This window comes from Galeopterus variegatus, unplaced genomic scaffold (assembly GCF_000696425.1).
Source record: "Galeopterus variegatus unplaced genomic scaffold, G_variegatus-3.0.2 Scaffold5453, whole genome shotgun sequence".
Classification (NCBI taxonomy): Eukaryota; Metazoa; Chordata; class Mammalia; order Dermoptera; family Cynocephalidae; genus Galeopterus; species Galeopterus variegatus.
The window spans coordinates 121,939-147,635 of NW_007731564.1; the positions used below are offsets into that span (position 1 = coordinate 121,939).

The following is a 25,697-nucleotide window of genomic DNA, read 5'->3' on the forward strand; positions in this document are numbered from 1 at the left end:
AAAAAAAAAACTTTTTTTTTTTTTTTTTGGCTTTTGTCTTTTTCCGTGTCCGGCAACGGATCGCAACCCTCAGTGTTGCCCCCGTACCGGACCGGGGACTGGCAACGGGATCGCAACCCTCAGCGCTGCTCCCGCGCCTCGCTCAGCCAGTGAGCGGGAACCGGTCTGTATGTGGGATCCGAACCCTCGGGCGGGAGCGCCGCCGCGCTTCCCAAGCGGCGCACTATCCAGTGCGCCACCGGGCCGGCCCAAGAAGAACTTCTTATGATATCAATTCACTGTCTCCCATTGGCAATGCACCTAAGATAACTAGAACTGGTATTTAAAAACTTGGGTTTGATTCTGAGCTACGTAGGGTACAACATTTATGACTTTCGGCAATTCATTTAATCTTTTTGAGACTCAACCCCAATCCATAAAATGGGATTCAAAAATATTGCCTTCCTTATTAATTATATTTCTGGGGAAACCAAATACCTAAGATGATTAAGGAATGTTCTTTACAAAAGAATTCCAGCTAATAAATTTAGAAATGAAAATAAAATAATTGATTTGGGAAAGATCATTAAATGCACAGAACCATTAGATGAAAAGTTGATGAGGAACTTTACAATGGAAAGTTCAGGCTACTGCTACTGGATATGCCTCTTGATGTAAAACAATATGAAAAGCAAAGTACCAGTTATGAAGGATTCTTGACAAAAAGGCTGAACCTGAATCTACTTTATCTGTAGAGCTAGCCCCATTCACAAGAAAAATTGGGAAATACAGTAACAAATTAAATGACATTCCAACAAAGCAAACAAACAAATGCAGAATGTGAAACATTTTATAGAACAATGGTTCATTTCTTCAATATTAATGGACTGAAAAACGAAAAAGCTGAAAAAGAAAAAAGAGAGGAGAGGTGAGTAAGAGATTACTAAAAGTGAATTATGAGATAACAGCCAAATGTAACATGTGACCTGATTTAGATGCTGGTTCAAACAAGCCAGATGTAAAAACAAACAAACAAGCACAAAACATTTTTGGGGCCACTGGGGAAATTTGAACATGGTCTCAACATTAGATGTTGCCAAAAATTCTTGTTGATTTTGCCAAGTGGTAAGGTAATGGTATTAAGATTAGGTAAGAAAATGTCTATATATTTCAGAGATGCATACTGAACTATGTAGGCATCTGTGATGGTTAATTTTATGTGTCAACCTGACTGGATCACAGGGTGCCTAGATATTTGGCTAAACGTTATTTCTGGATGTTTCTGGATGAAGATTAGCATTTGAATCAGTAGGCTCAGTAAAGCAGATTGCCCTCCCCAGTGTGGGTGGGTATCATTCAATCTGTTGAGGGCCTGCATAGAACAAAATGTGAAGGCAGGGAGAACTCACCCTTCCTGTCTGACTGCTTGAGCTGGGACATTGGTCTTCTTCTGCCCTCAGACTGGGACTTACACCACTAGCTCCCTGGACTCAGCCTGAACTACACCACTGGTTTTCCTGAGCCTCCAGCTGGCAGACAGCAGACTGTGGAACTTCTCAGCCTCCATAATTACATGAGCCAATTCCTCATAATAAATCATATACATATACACATACAGAGATATGTATATATGTGTGTATATATATACATATATGTGTGTATACATATATGTGCATGTATATATACAGACATCCACACATATATGCACAAGGGTACTTCAAAAAGTTCATGAAAAAATGGCATTAATAGATAATATGATTCGTCCATGAATTTTTTGAAATACCTTCTTATATCTACATGACATAAGATAGTCTGGAAGTGCTTTAAAAAACTCAGCTAAAACACAAAGAATAAAAAAGGGAGAAATAAATCAAATGTGGAAAATACTGATAATTGTTTAATATGGTAATAGATACACAGGGATTTATGTTTGTACGTTTGGACTTTTTCATAATGTTAAATTTTTGGAAGTATTTTCTTTGCCTGTTTAATAAGCTGTTGTGATGATCATTGATAAATAGTATATAATAATAGCTAAAGCATGTATCACATGCTTGATAAATGTCAATTTGAAAAATAAAGAAAAAAAAAATTAAAGAATCCATGTTCTAAATTAGGAGTCAGCGAACTATGGCCAGCCCACAGGTCAAATCCTGACAGCTGCCTGTTTTCATCCACAATAAAACAGCCACATCCATTTGCTTAGATACTGTCATTGGCTGCTTTCATGTTGCAACAGGAGTAAGTGCAACAGAAACCATATGGTCCACAAAGCCAAAAATATTTACTATTGGGCCCTTTAAAGAAAGTTTACTGACTTCTATTTTAAATTCTACTTTTTTACTATCTCTTTGAGAAGGAACTTAGCCTCAAAAGATTTTCAGAGACTTTCTTTTTTTAAAGTCAAGGATTTTCCCTAGTCCAGCTTCTCATAAATAAAAATAAAACCACCAACAAAGTAGAGTTTGGTAGCCTCATATTTTTACCTAAAGTGAATAAATCATCTCATAGCTTCAAGGTAGTTACTTTTCTGCTAAATCTAGAAGCCTATAATAAAAGCAAACCAACAAGCCAAAAAAGCAAAGAGAAAAATTGTAATTTCATGTTACTATTATTTTACTTCAAACTCCCTAAGATTAATCAAATACCTTGACGGAAACAATATATTACATGTTTCAACACATTACAACCAGGGGTGTTTTTTATTTGGGAAAAGGGGAGGGAACACATCTCCACATGCGAGTCTGAAAGTTTCTCCCTATCAGTCCAGCAAAGAACTGTAAACCCATGGGCCATTTTTTCTAACTATAAGCTTCTTTATGTTTTGTATTAATGGTTTAAACACTCTCTTTGACAGCCTTCAACTTAACTTACATAACCTTCAGGTATACCCATGAGCTGGTTAGTAATTTAAGGCCAGAGAAAAACAAAGTTTCAGGGGAAAATACACAGAGACAGGAATGAGTTTAATATGCAAGTACACTAGCTAAAGGGCATAATTAGAATTACATCACTACTTTAAATCTACATAATTATGTCTCAAAGACATTCTCATTAGTATCATTTCCTTTGCCATTAAACCAGAAAGGGCCTCATATCTACATGGTTGGGAAATAAATACAAAATTTAAAAGTTTAGGCATATACAAGTCAAATAAAATGCTTGCAAAATTCAATGACTGAACTTTCCTTTCTGAAGTAATAAATAAAATCCACCAGTCAAACATCATTGCTAATGAGTCCAAAACAAAATATACTACCATAATAACAGTAGGTGACCTATGCCCAAATTTCAGAGGGGAAAAAAACCAGACAGTTTTAACCAACTATTTTTAATTTTGGAAGAGAAAAATCTGCTTTTTCTGACACTAACTCAACTGGAAATCTCTACTAACTAGTGCTTCCTTTATGTTCCTAATAATCAGCCTGAAGCAGTTCCAAATCCTGAAGTTCATTCTAAATAATTAAAAAGAAGATGAAATTATGTTCAGTATACTTTTGGTAGTGAGTGCACTTCATTATATTCTAATTATTTTAAGATTAGTAATATATTTAGGATATAGAGAGCAACTGTCCATCAACAGGCTGTTCTACTCAATGTTAGACATTCACAGGGTCTATCCTGAAAAGCTCTTACATTATGGTCAATTGACTATACGTGGGAGGAAAAATAACACCTCTCTCAAAATTTGAGGCATGAAACTCTAGGTGGTATTTTTGAGATTCTGTCCTAAGGCTTGAAGGAATTTTAGATTCCCTTTTAGGGAAAACATTGGCCCAAACAGTTGCCCTTTTACCCTCTGCTTCTATGAGGGTACATCAAAAATTTGTGGAAAAATAGAATTAAAAGATAATACGAATCTTTTCATGAACTTTTTGAAATACTTTCATATTGACACATCACATCCTCTGAGACAGAAGCTGGAAGAGCAATCAGGAAGCTATTGCAATAATCCAGGTAGGAGATAGTGATAGTGTGAAACAGTGTTATGGCAGTAGGGACTGCACGATGAGAAGTGATACACTTTCAAGGTTGAGACAAAAGAACTTGCTGACAGCACAGGTATGAGAGAAAAGAGTCAGACTACACACATCAAGGTTTTTTATCTGAACAACTGCAATTATGGAATTGCCAGTATCTGAGATGGGAAAGACTGTAGGAGGAGTTGGTTTGGGACAGAATAGTGGACCAGGAGCTCAGATTTGGACACTCTGAGACATCTCAAACATTATATAGGATGTAGCTCATAAGAAGGCACTGGGTCTAGGGCTCAGGAAGAGGCAAGGCTAAAATAGACAATTTAGAGTCTTTAGCTTACAGATATTTTCAAAGCATAAAAAAGGATGAGATCACCTAGACAGTGAGTGTAGATATAAATTAAAGGACTAAGCTGTGCCCTGGAGCACTGAACTGTCCAAGAAGAATGTAATACTGCCTTAGGTATGTTGAATACCTACGATATCTACATTGTCTAGGATCTTTCCCATCAAGTATCCCATGAACTCTTCTGAACCAGTAATTAATTTTTAATCAATGAGTAAATTTATCTTTGCTGTAAATGAAGAAAGATGGTTATTGTGAAATCAATCAGATGGAACCGTGTACTGAGTAAGTACTTAGATATCGTTTTGAGAAAGGCAAAACTTGCTAGGTAAGAAGTACAAGGTAAAGCCAAGGAAAGACTGTGAATGCACCAGAACAAGTAAAACATTGAAGTCAGGGCAGTCAATAGTTCCACTCACATGATGACACAGTGCTAAGGGTGACCCAAGTGACTTCTGCAGCAATCACATCCATGGATTCAACTTAAATCCTTTAAGCATGCTACTAAAAATTTGAGAATTCAAAAATGTATGACAAACACAAAATGTTTGAGAGGTACCTATCTAACGTATTTCTATTACCTCCAAGCCCAAAATGTATCTTTTAAATGACTACCTAAAAATTAGCATTTGAGCATTTCATTAGAAAGTTGAACTCTGAATAGATCTCAGCTCATTACTCCTAACCAGCTTTCTTTGGACATCTGACATTTTAAAAACACATGTATCAAGGAACCATTCATTTAGATTTTCTAATCTCTGTCCCTGTATTAAGAAAGATCACCAGACAGCAATGAAACCAACCTGTAATTTCTCAGCATCCACCAGGAATACTTTCACTGCAATTTAATAACACACTTTCAGTTTTACAAAGGTTCAGACACATCCACTTGAATAATGGTTCTATGTTTTTAGCCAAACCATGGTTTAAAAGTCCTTTATTTTATTACCAACAACTTTATATAAACACTTCATGCATTATAAAATACTCATGCATCCCAATTCTATCTGTCCAAATCCAACCATATTTCAGGGTTCAATTCAAATATCAATTTCTCCATAAACCCTCTTTGAGTCCCTTGGGCGTATGTAGTATCTCATTCTTGAACTTTCCCTCAAGAGTGAAATATCACTTACCACTTTCTACCTCATATTAAATGAGAACTTAGGGAAGGACATTTTACTGACAATCTGTAATACATCAGAAACTGCTTAATAAGCAATATACTAAGAGTATTATCATATGTAATCCCCATATCAATTCCATCATTATCCTTATTTGAGGGATGAAAAAACTGAAGTCCAGAGAGACTGACGTATCCAAAGTCACAGGGCTAATAACTGACAGATGAGGTCTGAACTCTGGTCTGATCCCAAAGTCTACATTCTCCCTACCATACTTCATTGCCTTCCAAAACAAGCTGAACTACTCTACTCAGGAGACTATTGTTTATTTATTAAGTTATATGAAATATTTCCAAGTACCCAATAAATGTTAGGTGAATTTAAACCTGAAAAACATGGTCTCTGCCCTTAAAAGAGCTTATAACTAATGGGAAGGTCACCAGTTGTATTACAATAAAATAGAAGTCATATCAGTCTAGTATAGACTATGTTCCTTGAGGTTAGGAATCCTATCTTGTGCAATTTTTTTTCACTCACAATCCTTAAAACCCTGATACACACATGTAGAGTTCAATTAACATGAATATGTAAGATCTTCCAGTCCAATAAAATTATACCTCTATCCAAAAATAAGGACCATGGGCTTTTTTTGTCCTCCTTAGCTACAGTTAGGTCTCCAGTAGAATAATTAACTTAGCTAGGTGCTCATCAATGTTTATTTCTGTTTCTTTCAACATTCTGTTTTCTTTTCCATCTTTCCAAGTGAAGACAACAATATCATCATGGTATATCTAGTGTTTGTGGCATGGCCTATCCAACAGAGAGAAAGATCACAGGAATCCTGGAGCTTCTACTCACCAGGAAACATGCTGATTTTCAGGGTGTTTCTTTGCAAAATTCAGATAATAATAATATCTATTATTATTATTCTCATATGATGAGAAGCTTAATAAGAATATTTGCATAAAGTACAAGGCATACTGCAGGACTCAATAAATATTAGCATTCTCCACTCTAACAATTTACTCCAAATGGCTTAACCAGGCCAGAGAACCACAAGTTTACCCTATATTAGCATCTTTTCTAGAAGCCATTATAATGTTAACTAAATATGCTTCTGAGAAAAAGAATAACATTGTTTTCTTACTCCATTCGCCTCTATCCACAACCCTAAATATTATATCCCCTTTTGACAGATATTCTTTCCTTCATACCCCAAAAACATATTAGAAAATGTGCTCTTTTAGAACTTTGGCTTAACTTTATAAAGAGAAAATAACACAAGGCATTCACTGTGGCACTCACGGTCTACTTGCTCTGAGGATAAGCCACCTTACAAGCAACAGTCAGAAGAACAAATGATCTGGCTGAAAGGTTCCCTGAAAGAATGACAGCACATTCCTAATCAATTATATGAAAAGATTCAAATGTAAAGGAAATGTAAGATTCAAATATAAAGGGAAAAACAAAATAAAGAAAATAACATATCCTGAACTTCTGAGAAAGAAAACTAATGGCCTAATAGACTTAGGTCCATTTTCAACCAAAGACTAAGTGCGGAGCATTCTCTCTTTCATATCTATCATCCTATGCAATGAGGCAGGTGGGGAGAATATAAAAACTTTAAGACAGAGTCCCTACCATACTTAGATACTTAAAATCTAGCTGAGATTAAAAGAGTGTTAATGGTGGAAGTCACTGCTGGCTGAAGTATTTGGGAAAGCATTAACACAGGGGCTGGGCCTTATGTGGTAAGCAGGAAGGATTTTTTTAGCTCTTATCAATAGTGTGTTAAACTAAATCTAATTCATCCCCGCAGTACTGAAATTAATTCCATTTAGCTGCCCCTTGATTATCCAGAATTCTCTCCTCCCATCAGAAAATATGATTTCCTCCTTTTCTACAGGTAATAAATTTATGTGTGCAACAGGTAAATTAAAATTATCTTTTAAAAAGCTTTATGAATCATCTTGCATGTGAAAATCTGAGTTTAACAAAATAAGCTTTTAAAACAATTATTTACATGTAAACAATACGTGATATCCAAAGAAAGAAGTTATCATTACTTGTTGGAAGAAAACATAATACAGTTATAAACAGAGATTAAATGGCTTTACCACAGCATTGCTCAAATTGCATCCTTTGTGTAAAAGGCCTCAAGGCACAATCAATAAGTTAATAATTAAAATACATAAAACTGTAGCAGATAATATTCCTCTTAAAATTATGTTAAAATAATGTTTAATTGTTGACTTGTCAGAAAGGGCCTATTAATAAATGCAGATTTTTTTTGGTACTATTTCTAGAAGGGCCATACATTGGATAACAATAGTAAGAGAGAGAATGCCTTACGTAAGGTGCTTTTTCAAATCATCTTGACTGAACTTCTTTACAGTAAGGATTTGGAAACTGCAGAAACAAACTGCCTGAATTCATGTGTGGCCAAGGCAAAGCATTGCCAAAAGATAAGAAAGCAAGAATGGGGGGAAAAGTAGCATTAAAGTGCTATGGCACCCTTGAAACTCCAAAAACCAAGCTGCAGTGTTTCTGTAGTCAAAATATGACTAAAGAATGAGGATAGCAAATGTCAAAGCCAGTAATGGAGGCTCAAGGTTTTCATGGTGAGTTCCTAGTAGGCATATTATGAAGCAAGAATAAAGGGCAACCGAAGTAGATGCGACATGAGCAAAAAAGAGACACCAGATCCATCTTTAAAGACATAAAAAAATAGGACATTTCCTTAAAAAGGAGGGAAAAAACTTCATGATCTCTTCTTGAATTACCTTGAGTAAGACTATTCTTGTTAGTGAATACTACATTCAAATATACCAATAAAAATGAACTATGCCCCGGATTTGTATTTTTCTGGATATATATTTTCCAGGGGAAATTTTAATATTTTTTAAACTGAAGATAGAAATAAAAGTGTAATTGTGATAAAACTCATATCTAAAAGAATTAATCAATATACATTTTTTTCCTCTGTTGGTGAGGAAACATCCCGTCTATGATATAATCTAAAAGCATCAAAGTAGAAAACCCAACTTATTTTCAAATGGTTTTAACAGTATTATCATTATACATAAATTTTAAAATAACTATATTTGAACAAATAAAAATGCCTTTAATCCACACATTTCCAGCGAAATGTCAGTTTTTACCATTCTGACCTGAACCTTATATATGCCTTAATAATATTACTTAACCACTACCTAAGCTAATGATGTAGTAGTTCATAAACATTTACTCATCTGACAAGTGTTTTGTTTTCCACTCACTATCTAAATAAGTCTAATAGGTTAAATACAACTTATTTGCAGATTTTTAATATTACAATGGAGACTATCTGAGATGAATGCTCATCATAGTGTTCATTTTGAAAGACTATGGAAATCAAAGGATTAATCATACAAAGAACTTCTGACTAAAAACTGCCCAAGGAAGGAAGCAGAAAACACAGCTAGGTGGAGAGAAAGCAGGATTCTACAATTTGTATGGTGATGACAAAGCTGCTCTGCCAAAGGCAGGGCTAGGACTTCAGTGTGTAGAAATACCTTTTTGAGGTTTATGTTAAAATTCAGAGGGTAAGGATGTCATATAGGAATCTATCTGGATTGCTGAGGAAATACACGAGACAGTCTGTCTCAATCAATGCAACAGCAAAAAAGGGAATGAAAGTTTGAAATAAAAGGCCTTGAGGTTTACAAATGTGTAGAAAAATTAAAGCATATGGTAGCAAAGAGGATTAATTTAGCTCAAGACCAATATACCACATTATAGACATTAACATTTCCCTTTTAAGCATCTTTCCAGTGGGAGATGAAAAGATAGCCAGGAATTTAGAGATTTTAGTAGGGAATCCTTTACCTTTCCCTCTCTCAAACTTTAGGAACTTGATTAAATCCTTGAGTCAGGCATGATTAAAACAGTCTTGTTTTAATTAACCTACTAGGATATAGGGATCAAAGGCCTGTGAACAAGAAAGTCAGCCCTAATCAGTCCTAGAGTCACAGACGAAGTGTGGCACTTCATTTTGAACCATAAATCCTCCAAAATGAAGGGTATGAAACCATCTTCCTCACTGAGATCTGAGATGCAGTGAGTTCAGTGTATGCACTGTGTATGCCCAGGACACCAAGCCATGGCTTCTCACATGACTTGATCTACATTTGCCCAAGCCCTGTGACTGCGAGTTGGCCTTAGCACCTAATGGTGCTCCACTGCCTCTTGCTGGCCTTCCCTGAACCCCTGACTTTTTGGCTGGATCAGGTTGCATTGCAGCTCTACCTCTGGGGACCCAAATCAGTGTCTAAAATCTGGTGTCTGCTATATCTGGGTACATCTGGACAGTTTTCCTTGCCTCAAGTTTTCTTCATTGTAAAACAGTGAACACTGATACTTGCTAATTCACATCACACTAAGACATGACAAATAACAACGCCAAGCCAGGAGCTCTTGTGCATATCTCAAGTTATGGTTAAAAAGTCATGTTTTTGTTTAAGCCTTCCCTGACTACCTATTTAAACTATACCAAGGCATTACCCAGCATTCCCTCTCTTCTTCCTGAAAAATTTTCTCCATAGCACTTATCACCAACTAATATAGAATTTACTTGCTTGTTTACTGTCTCTCCTCCTACCTCCACCCTGGAAGGTAAGTTCCAAGTATTGATGTTTTTGTCTATATTGTTCACTGCTGTTCCTATAGTATCAAAAAGAGTGTCTGGGACATAGTAGATATTCAATAAATATTTGTCGACTGGATGAATGAAAGACATTCTTTGAACATGCCCCTTAGGAAAAGACAGGTTAGGTTGGCTGTGTCTGAGATAGTATAAAAGAAAATGGCAAGTTTATTCTAGGGATCCTAAATCAAAAAACAATCTATTTCTTACGGTGCCTCAACAATATCATCCTCACCACTCAAATCTTTTAACTTGAGTTTCTAAGTCTCATTCTGCTCTGAACCCATTCTCACATTTAAAAAAAGAAAAAGAAAAAAAAAGCTTTGCTTCACTTAAAAGTTGACATTCTTAGTCCAAAATAGTAACCATCTAGACTTCCCTTGAGTAAACACTCCTCTCTTCTAATCCAGTTAAGATTCCTGCTTTTCTGGTTGAGTTGCATACAACAATCACACCATTAAAGCACAACCATTCTCTTGAGTCCCCACAACTATGGAAACACATATTCTCTTACTATATAAAGCACCTGGACAGGTGCAAAATAGCTGTTTTGTTATTTTAAAAATAAAATGAAATCATGCTTTGTACAGAAATGGACAACTGGAAAGATGGTGAGGAGTAATTTTTATTTTTTTTCCTTTTTGTCTTTTTCTGTGTCCGGCAACGGATTGCAACCCTCAGTGTCGCCCCCGTACCGGGCTGGGACCGGCAACGGGATCGCAACCCTCGGTGTTGCTCCCGTGCCTTGCTCAGCCAGTGAGCGGGAACCGGTCTGTATGTGGGATCCGAACCCTCGGTGGGAGCGCCGCCGCACTTCCCAAGCAGCGCACTACAGCAGTGCGCCACCGGGCCGGCGAAGAGTAATTTTTTAAAAAAGCAAAAAGAAAGAAAATCCAAGAAAGATTTATAGCAAATAATGGGTGATAAACACATAATGGGTTGTTGCAGAAACCCAAAACTATACCTTCCCCACACCTCAAGACCCTGAGATCCCTAACTTTAATAAATCTTCCAAAGAAAAATCCTTCAATATCAGAAGTCTGACCTATTTTGGAATTTATATGTACCCAATTTATCTGGTGAAATTTTACCGGCAGGTCATGGCCAATTAAGACACACTCTGCGAAATCTTAAACTGGCATCTTCTTAAGAAGCCACATATTCTATTGCCATTTTCCCTTAAGGGCACCACTTTTATTAACAGCAAAAATTTGGCCCACCTTTTAAAATGCTGGATAAAATATCATTTTAATATATCAGCACAATCCACAAGGTATCACTGGCAAAACATTTATGAACGAATGACTAAAGCTGAAGTCTTCTACTTTTTATCCTATTTACACAATTTAAGAATTGAAAACCAATAAGAGTACAGCACCAAAAACAATTAGATTTACTAAAGCTGATTTTTACCTGAATAGTGTTGGGAGGGGGATAAGAATACATGTTTTATTATAATAATAGACTTACCCCAATACATAATTTAATTGAAAATCTGACTAGCTAGCCTTTTGACAATTCATGAAAGCAAGTCAAATCTGCTCAAGTCAGTGTTTAAATATTAATCCATATACTGTGCTATCTAGAATTAGTAGATAAATGCCACAGAAGGCATGGAGATAAGAATTAAACCCTCAACATTATACACATCTTTGTTATATGTGAAAATATTTAGAAAAGAGAATATAACAGAAATTTATTACAATAAAACTTTTTAAAATGTATTCTAGATAATGTGATAACTATTAAGGTTGCCTTTAAAATTGCTGCCCAAAAACAATGGCGATAAAGATTAGACTACTTTTGCAAGAAACTATTTTCTATTACATTCAAACTACTCTTAGGATATCGCTAATGTGAACTATTTAAGCAAAACAAAATTTTCTTTGAAAAAAAAAAACAAAACATAACCAATTAGTAAACTAAAGGTTGCATCTACAATACATTGAGAAAACATGTGAAAGATTACAGACCAACCCATTTATCAACATTTTAAAATTATCATTAACTAATGTTACTTTAATACCTTAGAGATCACCCAGTATTTCTCATATATACTTAATTCTTTGCAACATTTTAGCAGGCATTACTATAGTCTGCATTTTAACAACGAGTTTATTGAAGCTCTGGTGACATAGAATGAAAACCTCTATTCTATATTGTGTTCTCTTAGTTTACATAGTTTTCTTACCAGTGTCAATCTTAACAACATGCTGAGTCTTCCTTCTGAGAGTACTGGGAAAGTACAGGGTTTGGAATAAAATGGACCTGGGTTCTAATCCATGTTTGATCATGTACCACCTTTGCTGTTTGGAGAAATCTCATTAAACTCTCCATAAAAGGAGAATAATATTTATACCTCATCGTGTTGAGAAATTAAACTAAATAAGAGACATAGGAAGGATTTAAAGCAACATGCCTGCTTTGCCAATTCTTAAACCTGAATAAACTTTACCTTATGCCCTCCCTGCTTTTGCTCTAAGGCCATAAGACATTACTAGAGAAAGGAATATAATGGTGCTGACTTAGCCGATTACAAATTTATGGCCTAGTACTAGTCATCAGTAAACTAGACATAAATAGTAATGATCTCCTAGGATTGTTTTAAGGATTCCAAAAGATGGTGTTCTGTAAAGGATTAATTATAGTGCCTGGCATATGCTAGGCACTTAGTAAATGGTCAAACTGTAACCATTCTCTAGCTTTGCAATCTTTTTATTTATCTTTAGTACACTCCTTAGCATACTTCCAGAGGGTATTATTCTATACTCTTTTCAACTCTCCTTAAGCCCTAATTGTACCAAATCCTCTGGTAAGTGATCTCTCTGCCTTACTTTATTGGAAAAATGGGCAGTGGGCATGCATTTCCACAGCTCTTCTTTCTTCCTTTAAATATGCCTTTACCAATCTATAATGTCATATATCCTTCAGGTGGCAGACACAGGGATGTTCACTGAACTTGTTATGCAAATCATTCATCCAACAAGTTTTATTGAGCATCTACAACCTGTCAGGCACCGTATCAAGTGTGGGGTTTGTGATGGTAAGAAAGATAGAAACAGTCCCTGCACTCAGGGAGCATCATGTACAGGAGGAGGAGATTCATGTTATGTAATAATCACATTATATATATGTTTAAAGTTATCTTTCCATCTCCTCAGGCCTTGTTTCCTCCATTATTTCCAGAACTTTCTCCATTTCCATGAGTTTCGCTGCTTGGCAGTCACCCTCTATAGCCAATCCAGTATGTTCTATTTTTCTCCTTCTGATTTCTCAGTTCTGGAACACTCTATTCCCATTGTCTCCACTTCCTCATGTGGTCAGTTAAGACTAGGAAATCTGACCCATGTTCTGCCCTTTTCTTAGAAATGACTTCCTAAAATCAATATTCATGTCTTTCTCAGCTCTGAAAGTACCAATCACCTCCTACTCCTGAAATTCTCTTCTTTCTTACTGTGTAAGAACCCAGACTGTTGTTTTTTCTCTTCTACTCTGATTTTTCTAATTGTTTTCATTTTTGATTCTTCCGATTGTTTCAAACAATGGGTACTCCTTAAAATTGAGTCTTCTCTCTAAATTTCTCTCTGTACTCTCTACCCATCAGCTTATTGAACTTCAAAAAATTATTCTCTAATTTTTACAAGTAAAAATGACTCTAGATTATTCTCTAATTTTTACAATTAAAAATGACTCTCTAATCCACATCTCCATGTTTCTTCTCATAAAAGGAGCCATATCTTTCACAATGTGAATAAATTATTCTCTAATTTTTACAAGTAAAAATGACTCTAATCCACATCTCCATGTTTCTTCTCATAAAAGGAGCCATATCTTTCACAATGTGAATACTCAATAAATACAGAGTGAATGAAGGAAGGAACAAAACAGCCAACCAATCAACTAACAGGAATTTCTACTAGGATATCAATTCAAATTTATACCTAAAGCCAAATTCATGATCCATTTCATCTCTACTCCAATCCCACATAATTCACCTCCCCGACCATTACCTGTGTTAATGGAGCTTCTAACCTTTCTATATTCCTTAAATTGAACATGTGAGTTAAATTTAAACCTTTCCTCATGCTGTGCTATAATTTGTTCCTCAAAACATTTCTTGAATCCACCCTTTATACTTTGTTCTATCACTATTACAAGAAGGTCTAAAGTGGTCAACTATTTTTCTCATTCCTAGTCTCTCACCATTTCAATTCTGCACACTACTTTCATATTCGACTTCTCAGAATATAATTTTCACCTGGTTTAAAATTCACTAATGGCTTTCTCTAAACGACAAAGTTCATTTAAAATAACTATATTCTAGCACTAATATCCCTCTTCCTCCTCTCCACTCATCTACTACTTTCCTAAATTCTACACTGCAAATAAACTAGAATGGTATTTTTTAAACATTTTTAAGTAGCAAAATTCTCTTTTCAAGTGAAATCTTATACAGAATCCCAACATATAAAAGTGAGATAGGGAGACCCCCACTTTTATAACATAGGCAACTGGCTTCTGTGTAACTGCTTGCTTTGTGACATGATAGATTAATTAAGTTTAAGTGGTGTTTGAATTGCTTAAAAAATGCTATTGTTTAAAAATCCCCTTCGGCTCTTTAGCCCCACCTTGATAGTAGTTAAAAGCTAAATATTAGCCTGCACTTAGAGAAGTCTGAATTTTGTTTAATGTTCCCCACCCAAGCTACCCCTGAGTGATTAACAGGCTTGTTTCAGCTTCTGTTATCAGCTTGTGCTAGGCTTCCCCAAACCCCCTCCTCATGCCCCTGAGTGATTAACTGGCTTCTTTCAGCTTCTGTTATCAGCTTGCACTAGGCCTCCCCCTCCCTCCTGACACTAGGAGGGAGATGTTTGTGATTATATGATAATTTTAAGTATGTAACTATATGATAACTTTAACTGTGTGACTAATGTAAAAATGAACCTTTTAAAAATCCCTCTAAACTTCAATTCAGGGCTGCTTCCTTCCAAGGCTTTCTTGGAGGAACAGTCACCAGCAATAAAAACCCCCTTTTAAATTCTCAGTTGGGTGTTCTGGTTCCTTTTCCGTGTGGCAGCCTCACAACAAAAGTAGATGAAGATACAATTACTTGCTAAAGGGAGGCCAGAAATGAGATCATTCAATGTCCCCTGTCAATTCCTGACCCCTTTCCTGTGGGACCCAAGAGCTCCCAAGAACACAGCCTGAAATCCACTCCACTATATCCCCTGAACATTTCTTAAAACAAACTATCTCACTGAAATTCAGTCCCTAATTCCTTTCACTTCCCTTAATCTTCTTCTCCATTCTAGGTTATATGAAACCCCTTTATAAGCTGGCACAAATTTTATTCTATTTGTGGAAACTTTACTGATTATTCCATGCCAAGATAACCTCTTTCCTTTCCTATAAACATCTAGAATGAAAATAGCTACTAGTACTTACTGTATGTCAGAATCTGTACTAAGCCCTTACTAAATCCTCACCACAATCAATGAAGTGTTGACAGATGATAGACTGACAGAGATAGGAACATATCTACATATGTATATACAAAATTATTGTCCACACTCTAGATGAGGACATATGACAGGTAACTTGCCTAAGGTCACACAGCTTGCATATAGTGGGGGCAAATCTGAACTCAGTCTGACTCCAAGCCTGTACTCGGTATCAGTTATTTTCCAATCTTTTTCATGCCACTGAGCACTAAAATATTTGTAAAGCACTCTAGGGTAAATGGAAGAAGCTGCTCACAGTTGAATGCAACCAGCTTTGAGTATCCCAGGTCCAGCCTAACTTCCCCAAGGGTTGCTGGGATCAATAGTAGAGTATATTGGAAATTCATTAGTAGTACACCAGCTGAAAAACTCTGCTGTACATATTCATTTAGTATTTACTACTACCTGGTATATAGTAGGGGCTTAAATATATGTCTGGGTTACTGACAAAGAACAACACATTATGCTCAAATTGTCAACAGAAGCAGACAGAAGAACAAATAAGACCTGAAGAATTTCAATGCCTATACTCTGGACAAGTCAGTAACCAATTTAGATTTCTATAAGGGTAATATCTAAAATAGTAGTTCTCAACCTCTGCATCAATTTCAGCTAGGAGGCTTATTAAACCACAAATTATGGGCCCTGCCCCCAGAGCTTGATTCAGAGAATTTGCATTTTTAACAAGTTCCCAAATGATGCTGATGTTGAGACCCACTGGTCTTTAGGAAGAAAAAAAAGAAAGAAAGAAATACTAGCAATAAGTGTTTCATATATTTGCACCCCACCAGCCAAATATTTAATCCTTTGACAGTCAATTTTTAAAAACTTAAGTTTGTTCTAAGTCATGATGCAAGCTAGATTCTGGAACAAAAGATAAGCTTTTTAAACAATGCTAAATGTTCCTTGACCCAGTTATAACAACATGTAGTAGACCTTCCATATGCTATCATCAGGAATAGGAATTTCAGCTATATAAAGTGTACATGATCTATGTTGTGCTTAATATCCAATAGAGCCAGGCTAAAGTAATCAGAACAACACTGTAAGAAATCTGATAGAGAGAACACATTGCCTTGAATTTATTAGAAGAATTATGCAGTTCAATTTAATCCTTACGAAACTAGTGGCTGAAGTAATTTAATATCCAAGTTCCAAGTGAAAGAATATTTTAGTGGTATGTTTTTTCATGCTTTAAATAGAGCTTTGATTAATTTTATCTCTCATACACAGGGTGAGGCTTTTTCTCAGGTAAACTGGCATGTAAATTATAATTAAAACTAAGAAAAACGTGTAAGATTAATTAAATACATTTTATTTGCATAAAGTAGAGGTACATTTATTTCAGGAATCTAAGAAATCATTTCAGGAATAAGACATTCAAAACTTCAATTATCTCTTGTAGAAATCATTCACAAATCCAAAGAATTCTCTTTGACTACCTAAGTGCAATTTTCAAATGTCCTCAGCTCAGCCCAACTGAAAGGGCTTTATTTTTAAATGTTTAATATATCATAAATATTCATACTTAATACTATTAAATCTAAAAATAAAAACCCTACATTATGAAACTAACATTTTGGAGTAAGGTATACTGTAAAGCAATTGGTTTGCTACAAAATCATTCATAACAGAATGTTCTCTTGGAAATGGTTGATGTTTTAATACTAGAATCTCTTACCTTCTTGTATAATATGCACCCAAATAAAATCCAAATATACTGACAAGGTGAAATCCAGGGAAAAGTTTGGAAGCAGAGATTTTTAAATGACAACAACCAAAACGTAACCATCCCCAAACTAGCTAACAAGAAAGCCTCAGTGAGTAAATAATAAATACTGGAAAAATTATCAAATTCTTATAAAATTCTTCTACAAAAAGAATTATAAAAAGGAAACAAATAATGGAAGAGTGAATGATGTTTTGCCTACTTTCCCCCCATTCTTTGTTCATTGTGTATTCATTCTTGTTCTTATTTCTCTCTCTCTACTAATCCATGTCAGTCACTTCCTACAATTCGTAATTCAAGATTAATCTTCTTTAACGTGATCCATTCTAGTAACTTCAATAATACTTTCCTTTCACCAGCATGTTTTGTTAATGTTTCCAGTTACTTCAATCTCTTTCAATTCACCCCATTACCAAGAAGATTAAAATCTTAAAGCAAAAGAGTTTCTTTTTTTTTTTTTTCAATCAGTGTTGGCCCATATGATCAGAAATCCATATTTAGAGAGGCCAAATTAATTTGAACCAAGTAGAAATTTTATTCATACTATTTTCTTTTTTCAGAAAACCTTCATAATATCTCACATTTAATATACAATTTTAGTAAATTTTCAAAGTTGTGATATTATGCATATTTAACTAAATTACAGACAGCAATTGAGGCAACATGGCTGACCTAATCCTGCTTGGTAGCTACCTACCCAGCAAGAACAGTTCCTACTGGCCTACTAATCCATCTATCTTTGGTAATTAGGTATGAATCCTGACTCCAGACTCATCTCTTGCCACAATTACACTGGTACTGTTCAGTTTCCTACTACCTATAGGAGGGCTACATTCTAAAGTCCTTTGAGAAAGTTGCCCCCTTAACATGGAATTTCCTTCTTTCTCTGGCTGTATATTTGTATTTATCTGGTTTTTCGAGGAGACGGTAAAGAACTCGTAAATAAGGGCTGTGTCTTTTATTCCAGTAGCTTCAAAACAACACATGTCCATGGTGAACACTGAAAAATCTCCTGAATAATCTATGCCAAGTAGATGGACTATGTATGTATGTATATACATATACACACATACATATATACATATTTGTTTGTACTTTAAATAAGAATCATAATTGGACAATGTATTATCTAAATATTTGTAATTAAGTACATACTATATTTTGAACATTAAATAATAACGATGATAACTGGATACCACTTCTTATATAGTTGTATATTCTTCCAACCCAAATTTTGATTGAGAAAAACACATGGAAGACACCAAACACGGCTAGCAACTGAAATGACTTAATATTCTATAACTTGTTAGATATATAACTCTAACTAAAAAGAACCAAAACAGATTAAGCATTTTTTTTTTTTTCCCTCATACCAAAAGCCAAATTTTAAAGCTTTGGTAGAATTTACTATGTACTTAGCAATAAACAAATAATTAATTCTGTGAAAATTCCTATGGAAATTCATTCTCTGTAAATAATGTGGAAATTTCCATGTATTAGTTTATTCAATAAACTTTTACGGAGTGCCTACTATGAGTCAGGCACTGTTCTAGGTGCCTGAACATGCAGCAGTGAACAAGAAAGACAAGATACCTGTTTTTATATAGTTTATATTCTAGTTGTAGGATACAGGTAACAAATGAATAAATAAACAATAAATATGAGGTAGTGATTAGTGCCCAAAATTATAAGAGCATAATCTGGTAGCAAATAACTGGGAGCTACAAAAGTTGGTGCCTCTGTATATTATTAATATCATTTACTGGAGTATGTACACTAGTCTGAAAATAGTTTTAAAAGAATAGAAAAATAACCACTCCAAACTAACAACTCTGAATAAGCATTCTATAGACAGATGGCTACTTTTTACATACACAGAGCTTAATACATCAAATTCCTAATAAGAAATAACTAACAGTGAGCATCAGAACCTTAAGTTGCTTCCACAATCTCATTATTACTATTTAAAACTGTTTATAACAGAAAACAAGAATTTTGTAGACTATAATACAAAAACTGTTTAACCTTAATAAAAGGTTTCTACAGACATCCTATTTTAATATTTATACTCTGGAGGACAGTTATAAACACTAATATATACAGTTTTAGATTATTTTAGAATACAGACAACGAACTACCCTCCAACATTAAGTATAATCTTAGATAGAAAAGTATTCAATGTATGCAAAAAAGCCTGCAACATGCCCAAGCCAGGGAAGTTGGGAGGAAGAGACAGACACTGATTAGACAGTCAATTCAAGAAGAACAGAGCTGCATTAGACAGGAGTTAGAGTAAAGAAATATTTGGTTCTGGGCAGTGTATCCAGGGAAGTAGTAGTGGCAGCAGAGTTGCAGCTGGAAAGTGTTGGAGATACTACACCCTTCTCTGTTGCCTTGAAAGTAATGGCTAAGTACCCATAATTTTTGCTCAGATGCACACAGCAATGTATCTCAAATAACTTGCACTGAGGACATGAGCATAAAGAAAAAGAAATCAGACTTTATGATCATTTGGAAAATAATACTAAAGTAGAAATCTAGTTGAAACAGTTACCACAACATTTTTCTTATGCTGTCTGGAAATAAGCTATCTGCCAGAGGTTATTATATCAAATCATTCAAGAGCTAGGTTCAACACGTAAGTCCTTTAATTAAAGCACTGTAAAAAATGTCTAATATGCTACCTGCATAATCATTCCATAAAATACTCTGTAAACAGTATTTGAAGTCAACAATTTTCTATACCTCAGAGGATATTTTTATTAGTATTACTTAACAAATAGGTATAATTATTAAGTTAAAGAGAATATTATAATTTAGTATCCTTTATTACATTTCATTGCAAAAATATGTAAGTGAAGATATAATTGAGAAAAACATGAAGTTTTTAACATACAGACTGTATAACAACAGAAAACTAAACATCACAGTAAGTCAGAAGTGTAACCTATAATCTTTTAGTCAAAATAATATATTTGCTATAATCAATAATAAGCTACTGAAAATATAGACTGCTATATATTACTAGAAAGCTAAAAATTTATTGATTTTCTTCTACAATAATTTTTGAAAAAACTACTTTATATTGCAAAATAAAAATCCCATAAGAGAAAAAAATTTAAACATACACGTTAAAAAAAAAACTAAATAGTGATGACACCGATACATAGGCCATCCGAGATGTACATAAAAAAAGGCAGGTCACTGAACAGGTGTCTAAGCCAAAGACCTAGAAAGAGTAAGTGTCCACACTGGCTAGCATGACTAGTTTTCCCTTTTCTCTTCTTTCTTCTTTCCTCTCTTAGTTTATAGCACAAACCAATCTAAAATGCTAGCTCAACTTCTCTTTTTTCACTTCAAAACCACTGCCTATTTTTCTCCCCAGTTCACAAATATCTATCTACTCTAATGGTTAATTTTATGTGTCAACTTGACAGGGCCAGGAGTGCCCAAATATGTGGTCAAACATCTGGGTATGTCTGCGAGGGTGCTTCTGTATGAGATTAACATTAGAATTGGTAGTCAGAATAAAGCAATTTGCCCTCCCTAATATGGATGGGTGTCATCCAATCAGTTGAAGGCCTGAATAGAGCAAAGAGGCTGAACCTCCTGTGAGTAAGAGGGAATTTCCTCCAGCATGACTGCCTTGAACTGGGACCTCATTTTTCACTGCCTTTGGATTCGAACTAAAACATCAACTCTTCCTGGGTCTCAAGGCTTCCAGCATTTGGACAGGAACTACACTATTGACTCTCCTGAGTCTTCAGCTTGCAAACTGCAGATCTTGGGACTTATCGGTCCCCATAATTATGTGAGCCACTTCCTTATAATAAATCTCTCTCTCTGTGTTTACACACACACACACACACACAGCTCTGTTTCTCTGGGGAAACCTAATACACCTACCTACTTTAATACATAAAAATACTAATAAAAAAGGGCCGGCCCGGTGGCGCACTGCTAAGTGCACCGCTTGGGAGTGTGGCGGCGCTCCCGCCGAGGGTTCGGATCCCACATACAGACCGGTTCCCGCTCACTGGCTGAGCGAGGTGCGGGCGCAACACCGAGGGTTGCGATCCCATTGCCGGTCCCGGTCCGGTACGGGCGCGACACTGAAGGTTGCGATCCATTGCCGGACACGAAAAAAGACAAAAAGGAAAAAAAAAAATACTAATAAAAAGATTTAAAATATGTTAAAGTAATAATATATAATGATGTCAATGGCAGAGCAAGATTCTCACATAGCTTGATGAAGGTCTAATTTAAAATCTTCTGGACAGTCATTTCATAGCATGCATCAAAACATTAAAACTGTCTATAGTTTCTTATCAGGTAATTCTATTTCCTGGTGAATATATGCAGAGGACATAATCAAAACTATAATCAATTAGTTCTGACCTCAAGATATTGGTTGCAATAATATTTATGACAGAGTCAAATTAGACAACTGAATATCCAACAATAGGAGAATAATTAAGCGAGTTATATCACTTTCAAAGTATGAAATATTATGCAACTAATTAAAATGATATTTTCAAAAATTAGTCAACAACACAGAAATTATCATAACATACAAGGGTACTTTAAAAAGTTCATGGGAAGATTCATATTATTTTTAAATTCAACTTATCTTTTAATTATATTACGTCATTACTTAAAATGGGGAGAAAACACAATGGTATCTAGCTATCTAGAGTAGAGAGAAAGGTTAAAATGTTAACTGTAATCATTTCTGAAGGAGAGGGATAATAGATAAATTTTTCCATACTTTTCATATTTTTATAATCAGAATGTCATTTTTAAAATAAAAGAAATATGACAGTAAGTCTAACAAACATTATCTAAAACTGTGTTCGAAAAAAATCCTATTAAATGACTTAAAATTCTATAGATAATATTAATAAAGACAGTTGTTAAAACAAATCTGTAAAAACTAAGAGCTTTTTATAATATGTTATAAAAAGATCTTTTTAATAAAGTATATAGCTAGAGATATGTTATGAACTGAATTGTGTTCTTCTAAAATTCACATGTTGAAGCCCTAACTCCAAATGTGACTATACTTAGAGAGAGGGCTTTTAAAAGGGTAATTAAGGTTAAATGACAGCATAAGCATGGGGCCCTAATTCAATAGGGCTTGTGTCCTTATAGAAAGAGGAAGAGACACCAGGGATGCACATGCCAGAAAAAAGGCCATATGAGAGCACAGCAAGAAGGAGGCCATCTTCAAGCCAAGCAAAGAAGCCAGAGGAGAAACCAAACCTGCCAATACCTTGATCTTGGACTTCCAGCCTCCAGAATTGTGAGGAAATAAATTTCTGTTGTTCAAACCAACCAGTCTGTGGTACTTATACCTAATACAGGAAGTGTTACTATAAAATTTACTTGGTAAATATTGTTTATTCTATAATTCACCAGTTTTTAGGAGGAAGCAAACCAAGAAATAAACAATAAAAAATTTACTTCATACCACACTGCCATGGCATAGAAGGGGCAGGAAACCATATTTCCAAATAAAATGTTCTTAGCTAGCACTATTACAAAGAAATGAAAAGTGGGAATGGGAATCTGTATACTATGAGAGGTTTAAAAGCAGCTGCCGGGTTTATAGTAATTACTATCGAAATACGCTCTATGAAAGATTGTGCATAACATAAAAAACATTTTAAATTGTTTTTACTTTATTTATTCACAATATCTCCTAGTCCCCAAAACATTATGTTTGTGTGTACACATATACATTCCTACAGATGAATAACTCAGAAAGCAATTTCAGTCTTATAATTACTACTGACAGTATACCTACAAAGGAGAAGACTCCTGTCCCAATCTTTCGCTTAGCACCTATTGGATTAATACATGAGTTTCTTTTTACCTAAACTAAACTGTAGACACATTTATCTTTTAGAATTTTCAACTACATTTCAGGGAGCATATTTAAAAAAATAGATTAGTTTTCAGACCAAATTAAAATTTTAGTTACCACTCTGATTTTTCAAAATTACCTTATCTGGATCCATCTTTCCCCTGATAAATTCTTGCTTCCAGAACTGCAACGCCTGTTCCAATGTTAAACCAATGCCCTTCAGGAACAGACCATACTGCATTCGGCCTCCATGACGAAGATGGTGATTTTCCCGCAAGGCTTTATGTAACTGACGCATGCAAGGTGGGAAAGATTTGGTAGAAAGCTACAAGAAAAAACAGTTTTTGGTTATGTGTAAGACTTACTACATTTCCCATAATATTTGTTGTGGCTGAAAATTCAGTCTAATTGGAACAAAAACAAAGACCATAAGGAAATATAACTATATTACTGTGATTACAAATGAACTTTTCTTATTAATATTTTTATATTAATTACATGTTAAAATGATAATATTTTGGATATATTGGGTTAAATAAAATATACTATTAAAACTTATTTCACTTGGTTTTTTTAAAACTTTTTCTTTGGAGGTAACTATAGATTCACGTGCATTTATAAGAAATAATACAAAGAGAAATCATGCACCCAGTTTCCCCCAATATAAAATCTTGCAAAACTATAGTACATTACCACAACCAGGATATTGACATTGATGCAATATGCTAGTCTTATTCAGATTTCCTCACTTGTACTCATGCATTTATTTCTGTGTGTGTGTATTCAATTTTAGGCAATTTTATCACATGTGCAGGTTCATGCATCTGCCATCACAGTCAAGATGCAAAACAGTTCTATCACCACAAGGATGCTTCATGTTTTCCTTTTATAACCCCCCCGCCCTACCTACCCTCTCTACTCCCACCATCAGCAGTTCCCTAGTCCTTGGCAACTAACCTGTTCTCCATCCCCATAATTTTGTCATTTCAAGAGTATTATATAAGTACAATCATATAAGTACGCAATGTTTTGGGACTGGCTTTTTTGACTCAGCATAATTTTCTAGAGATTCATCTAAATTGTTGCATCTAAACTCACTTATTTTTTTTATCAAGTGGTATTCCATAGGATGGATGTACCACAATTTGTTTAACCATTCACTCACTGAAGAATGCTTGGGTTATTTCCAGTTTACGATAATTTCAAATAAAGCTGTTATGAATATTCTTGTAGAGGTTTTTGTGTGTTATGGTGTACATAAGATTTCATTTCCCTGAGATTAATATCCAAAAGTACAATGGCCAAGTAGCAGATTATCTTACTTTTAAGATAATTCAAATACAAAGTAGAATATAAAATAAGAGAAATAGTCCTCAAAAGGAAAATTCAAATATATGTGTTAAAGAAAGCAATAGTTAAAAGAAAAAAAAACCCTGCAGGTCGAAAATGAAATATCTCTGTCACTTTTAACCCAACTTTTTTTTTTACTTATGGTCTTAATTGCATTCTCTCTGACTTCCTCAAATATCCTCCTCCCAAGACTTAAATTCTCACTCCCTCACATATTCCTTGGCAAATTCAATTTGTCTGTAAGGAACAGCAGGTCTCACTTTGCTTGACTTGGCTGCTCCCTCTAGTGACCATCCAGTTTCTCTTTACCCTGTCACAGTAACAACTTCTAAGTTTTTTCATTCCCTAACTAGTTCATTAGGACCCATATCCTTCCTTGGCAGGACTACTGCAAAGCCTTCCAGCTCATTTTCATGTGACCATTTTTGTTCCTTCATACTACTACCTAATTATTTTTTCTTAAACCTTGTTCTAATCAAAAAAAGCAATGAATATCAACATCCTTAGTATGAACATGCAAGGTTCCCTCAATATCTAACTACTTTTTAACTATATGTTACAGAATAAATATTTATTAGTTGCTTTAGAAAACAAGAAGGTAAATAAAACAATTTTCCACTTTAATTCAGGTAAGTAAAGAAAAAAGACACAGCAGTTCTTATATTCACTATTACATGTCTTATAAAATGTTGATCTGTATGAAGCTTGAAATAATATATTCTCCCCCAATTAAAAAATAAACAAACAAAGGAAAAAGAAAAGCTTAATCTCAAAGTCAGGAGCTTAAAAAAAAAAAAAAAAAAGACAGTAATGTCTAATTCCAAAAGCACTGGAAATAGAGTAATGGGATCAAGTGTGCTAGGAGAGAGGTATTTTAACTTGGGTGGCCAGGGAAACCTCTCTGAGAAGATGGCATTTCAGCTAAGATCTATATTTTAAATCAAAGTCCAGTCAAATGAAGATCCTGGACTACTGTTCACATAAAGAAAACAAAAGCAAAGACTCTGAGAAGAAATGAATCTGTTGTGCTAAACAACAGCATAAGGTCCATGTGGCTAGAGCAGAGTGAGTGAGCCAGAAGGGAGCAGAAGACTAAATTGGAATGACTAGTACATATGGCTTTATAGGCCGTAAAATGAGT

General features: G+C 34.9%; 1 protein-coding gene across 1 annotated transcript in view; it reads right to left on the minus strand.

Moving 5' to 3' along the window:
* The window catches only part of LOC103604870 (DNA primase large subunit), a gene marked incomplete at its 5' end in the record, with an annotated part of 109,421 nt that overhangs the window by 81,379 nt on the left and 2,345 nt on the right, over positions 1 to 25,697 (minus strand). Inside the window, one exon of the mRNA XM_008589448.1 lies at positions 23,346 to 23,531. Within this exon, the coding sequence (XP_008587670.1) occupies positions 23,346 to 23,531 (186 nt within the window). The remainder of the gene's footprint in view (positions 1 to 23,345; positions 23,532 to 25,697) is intronic.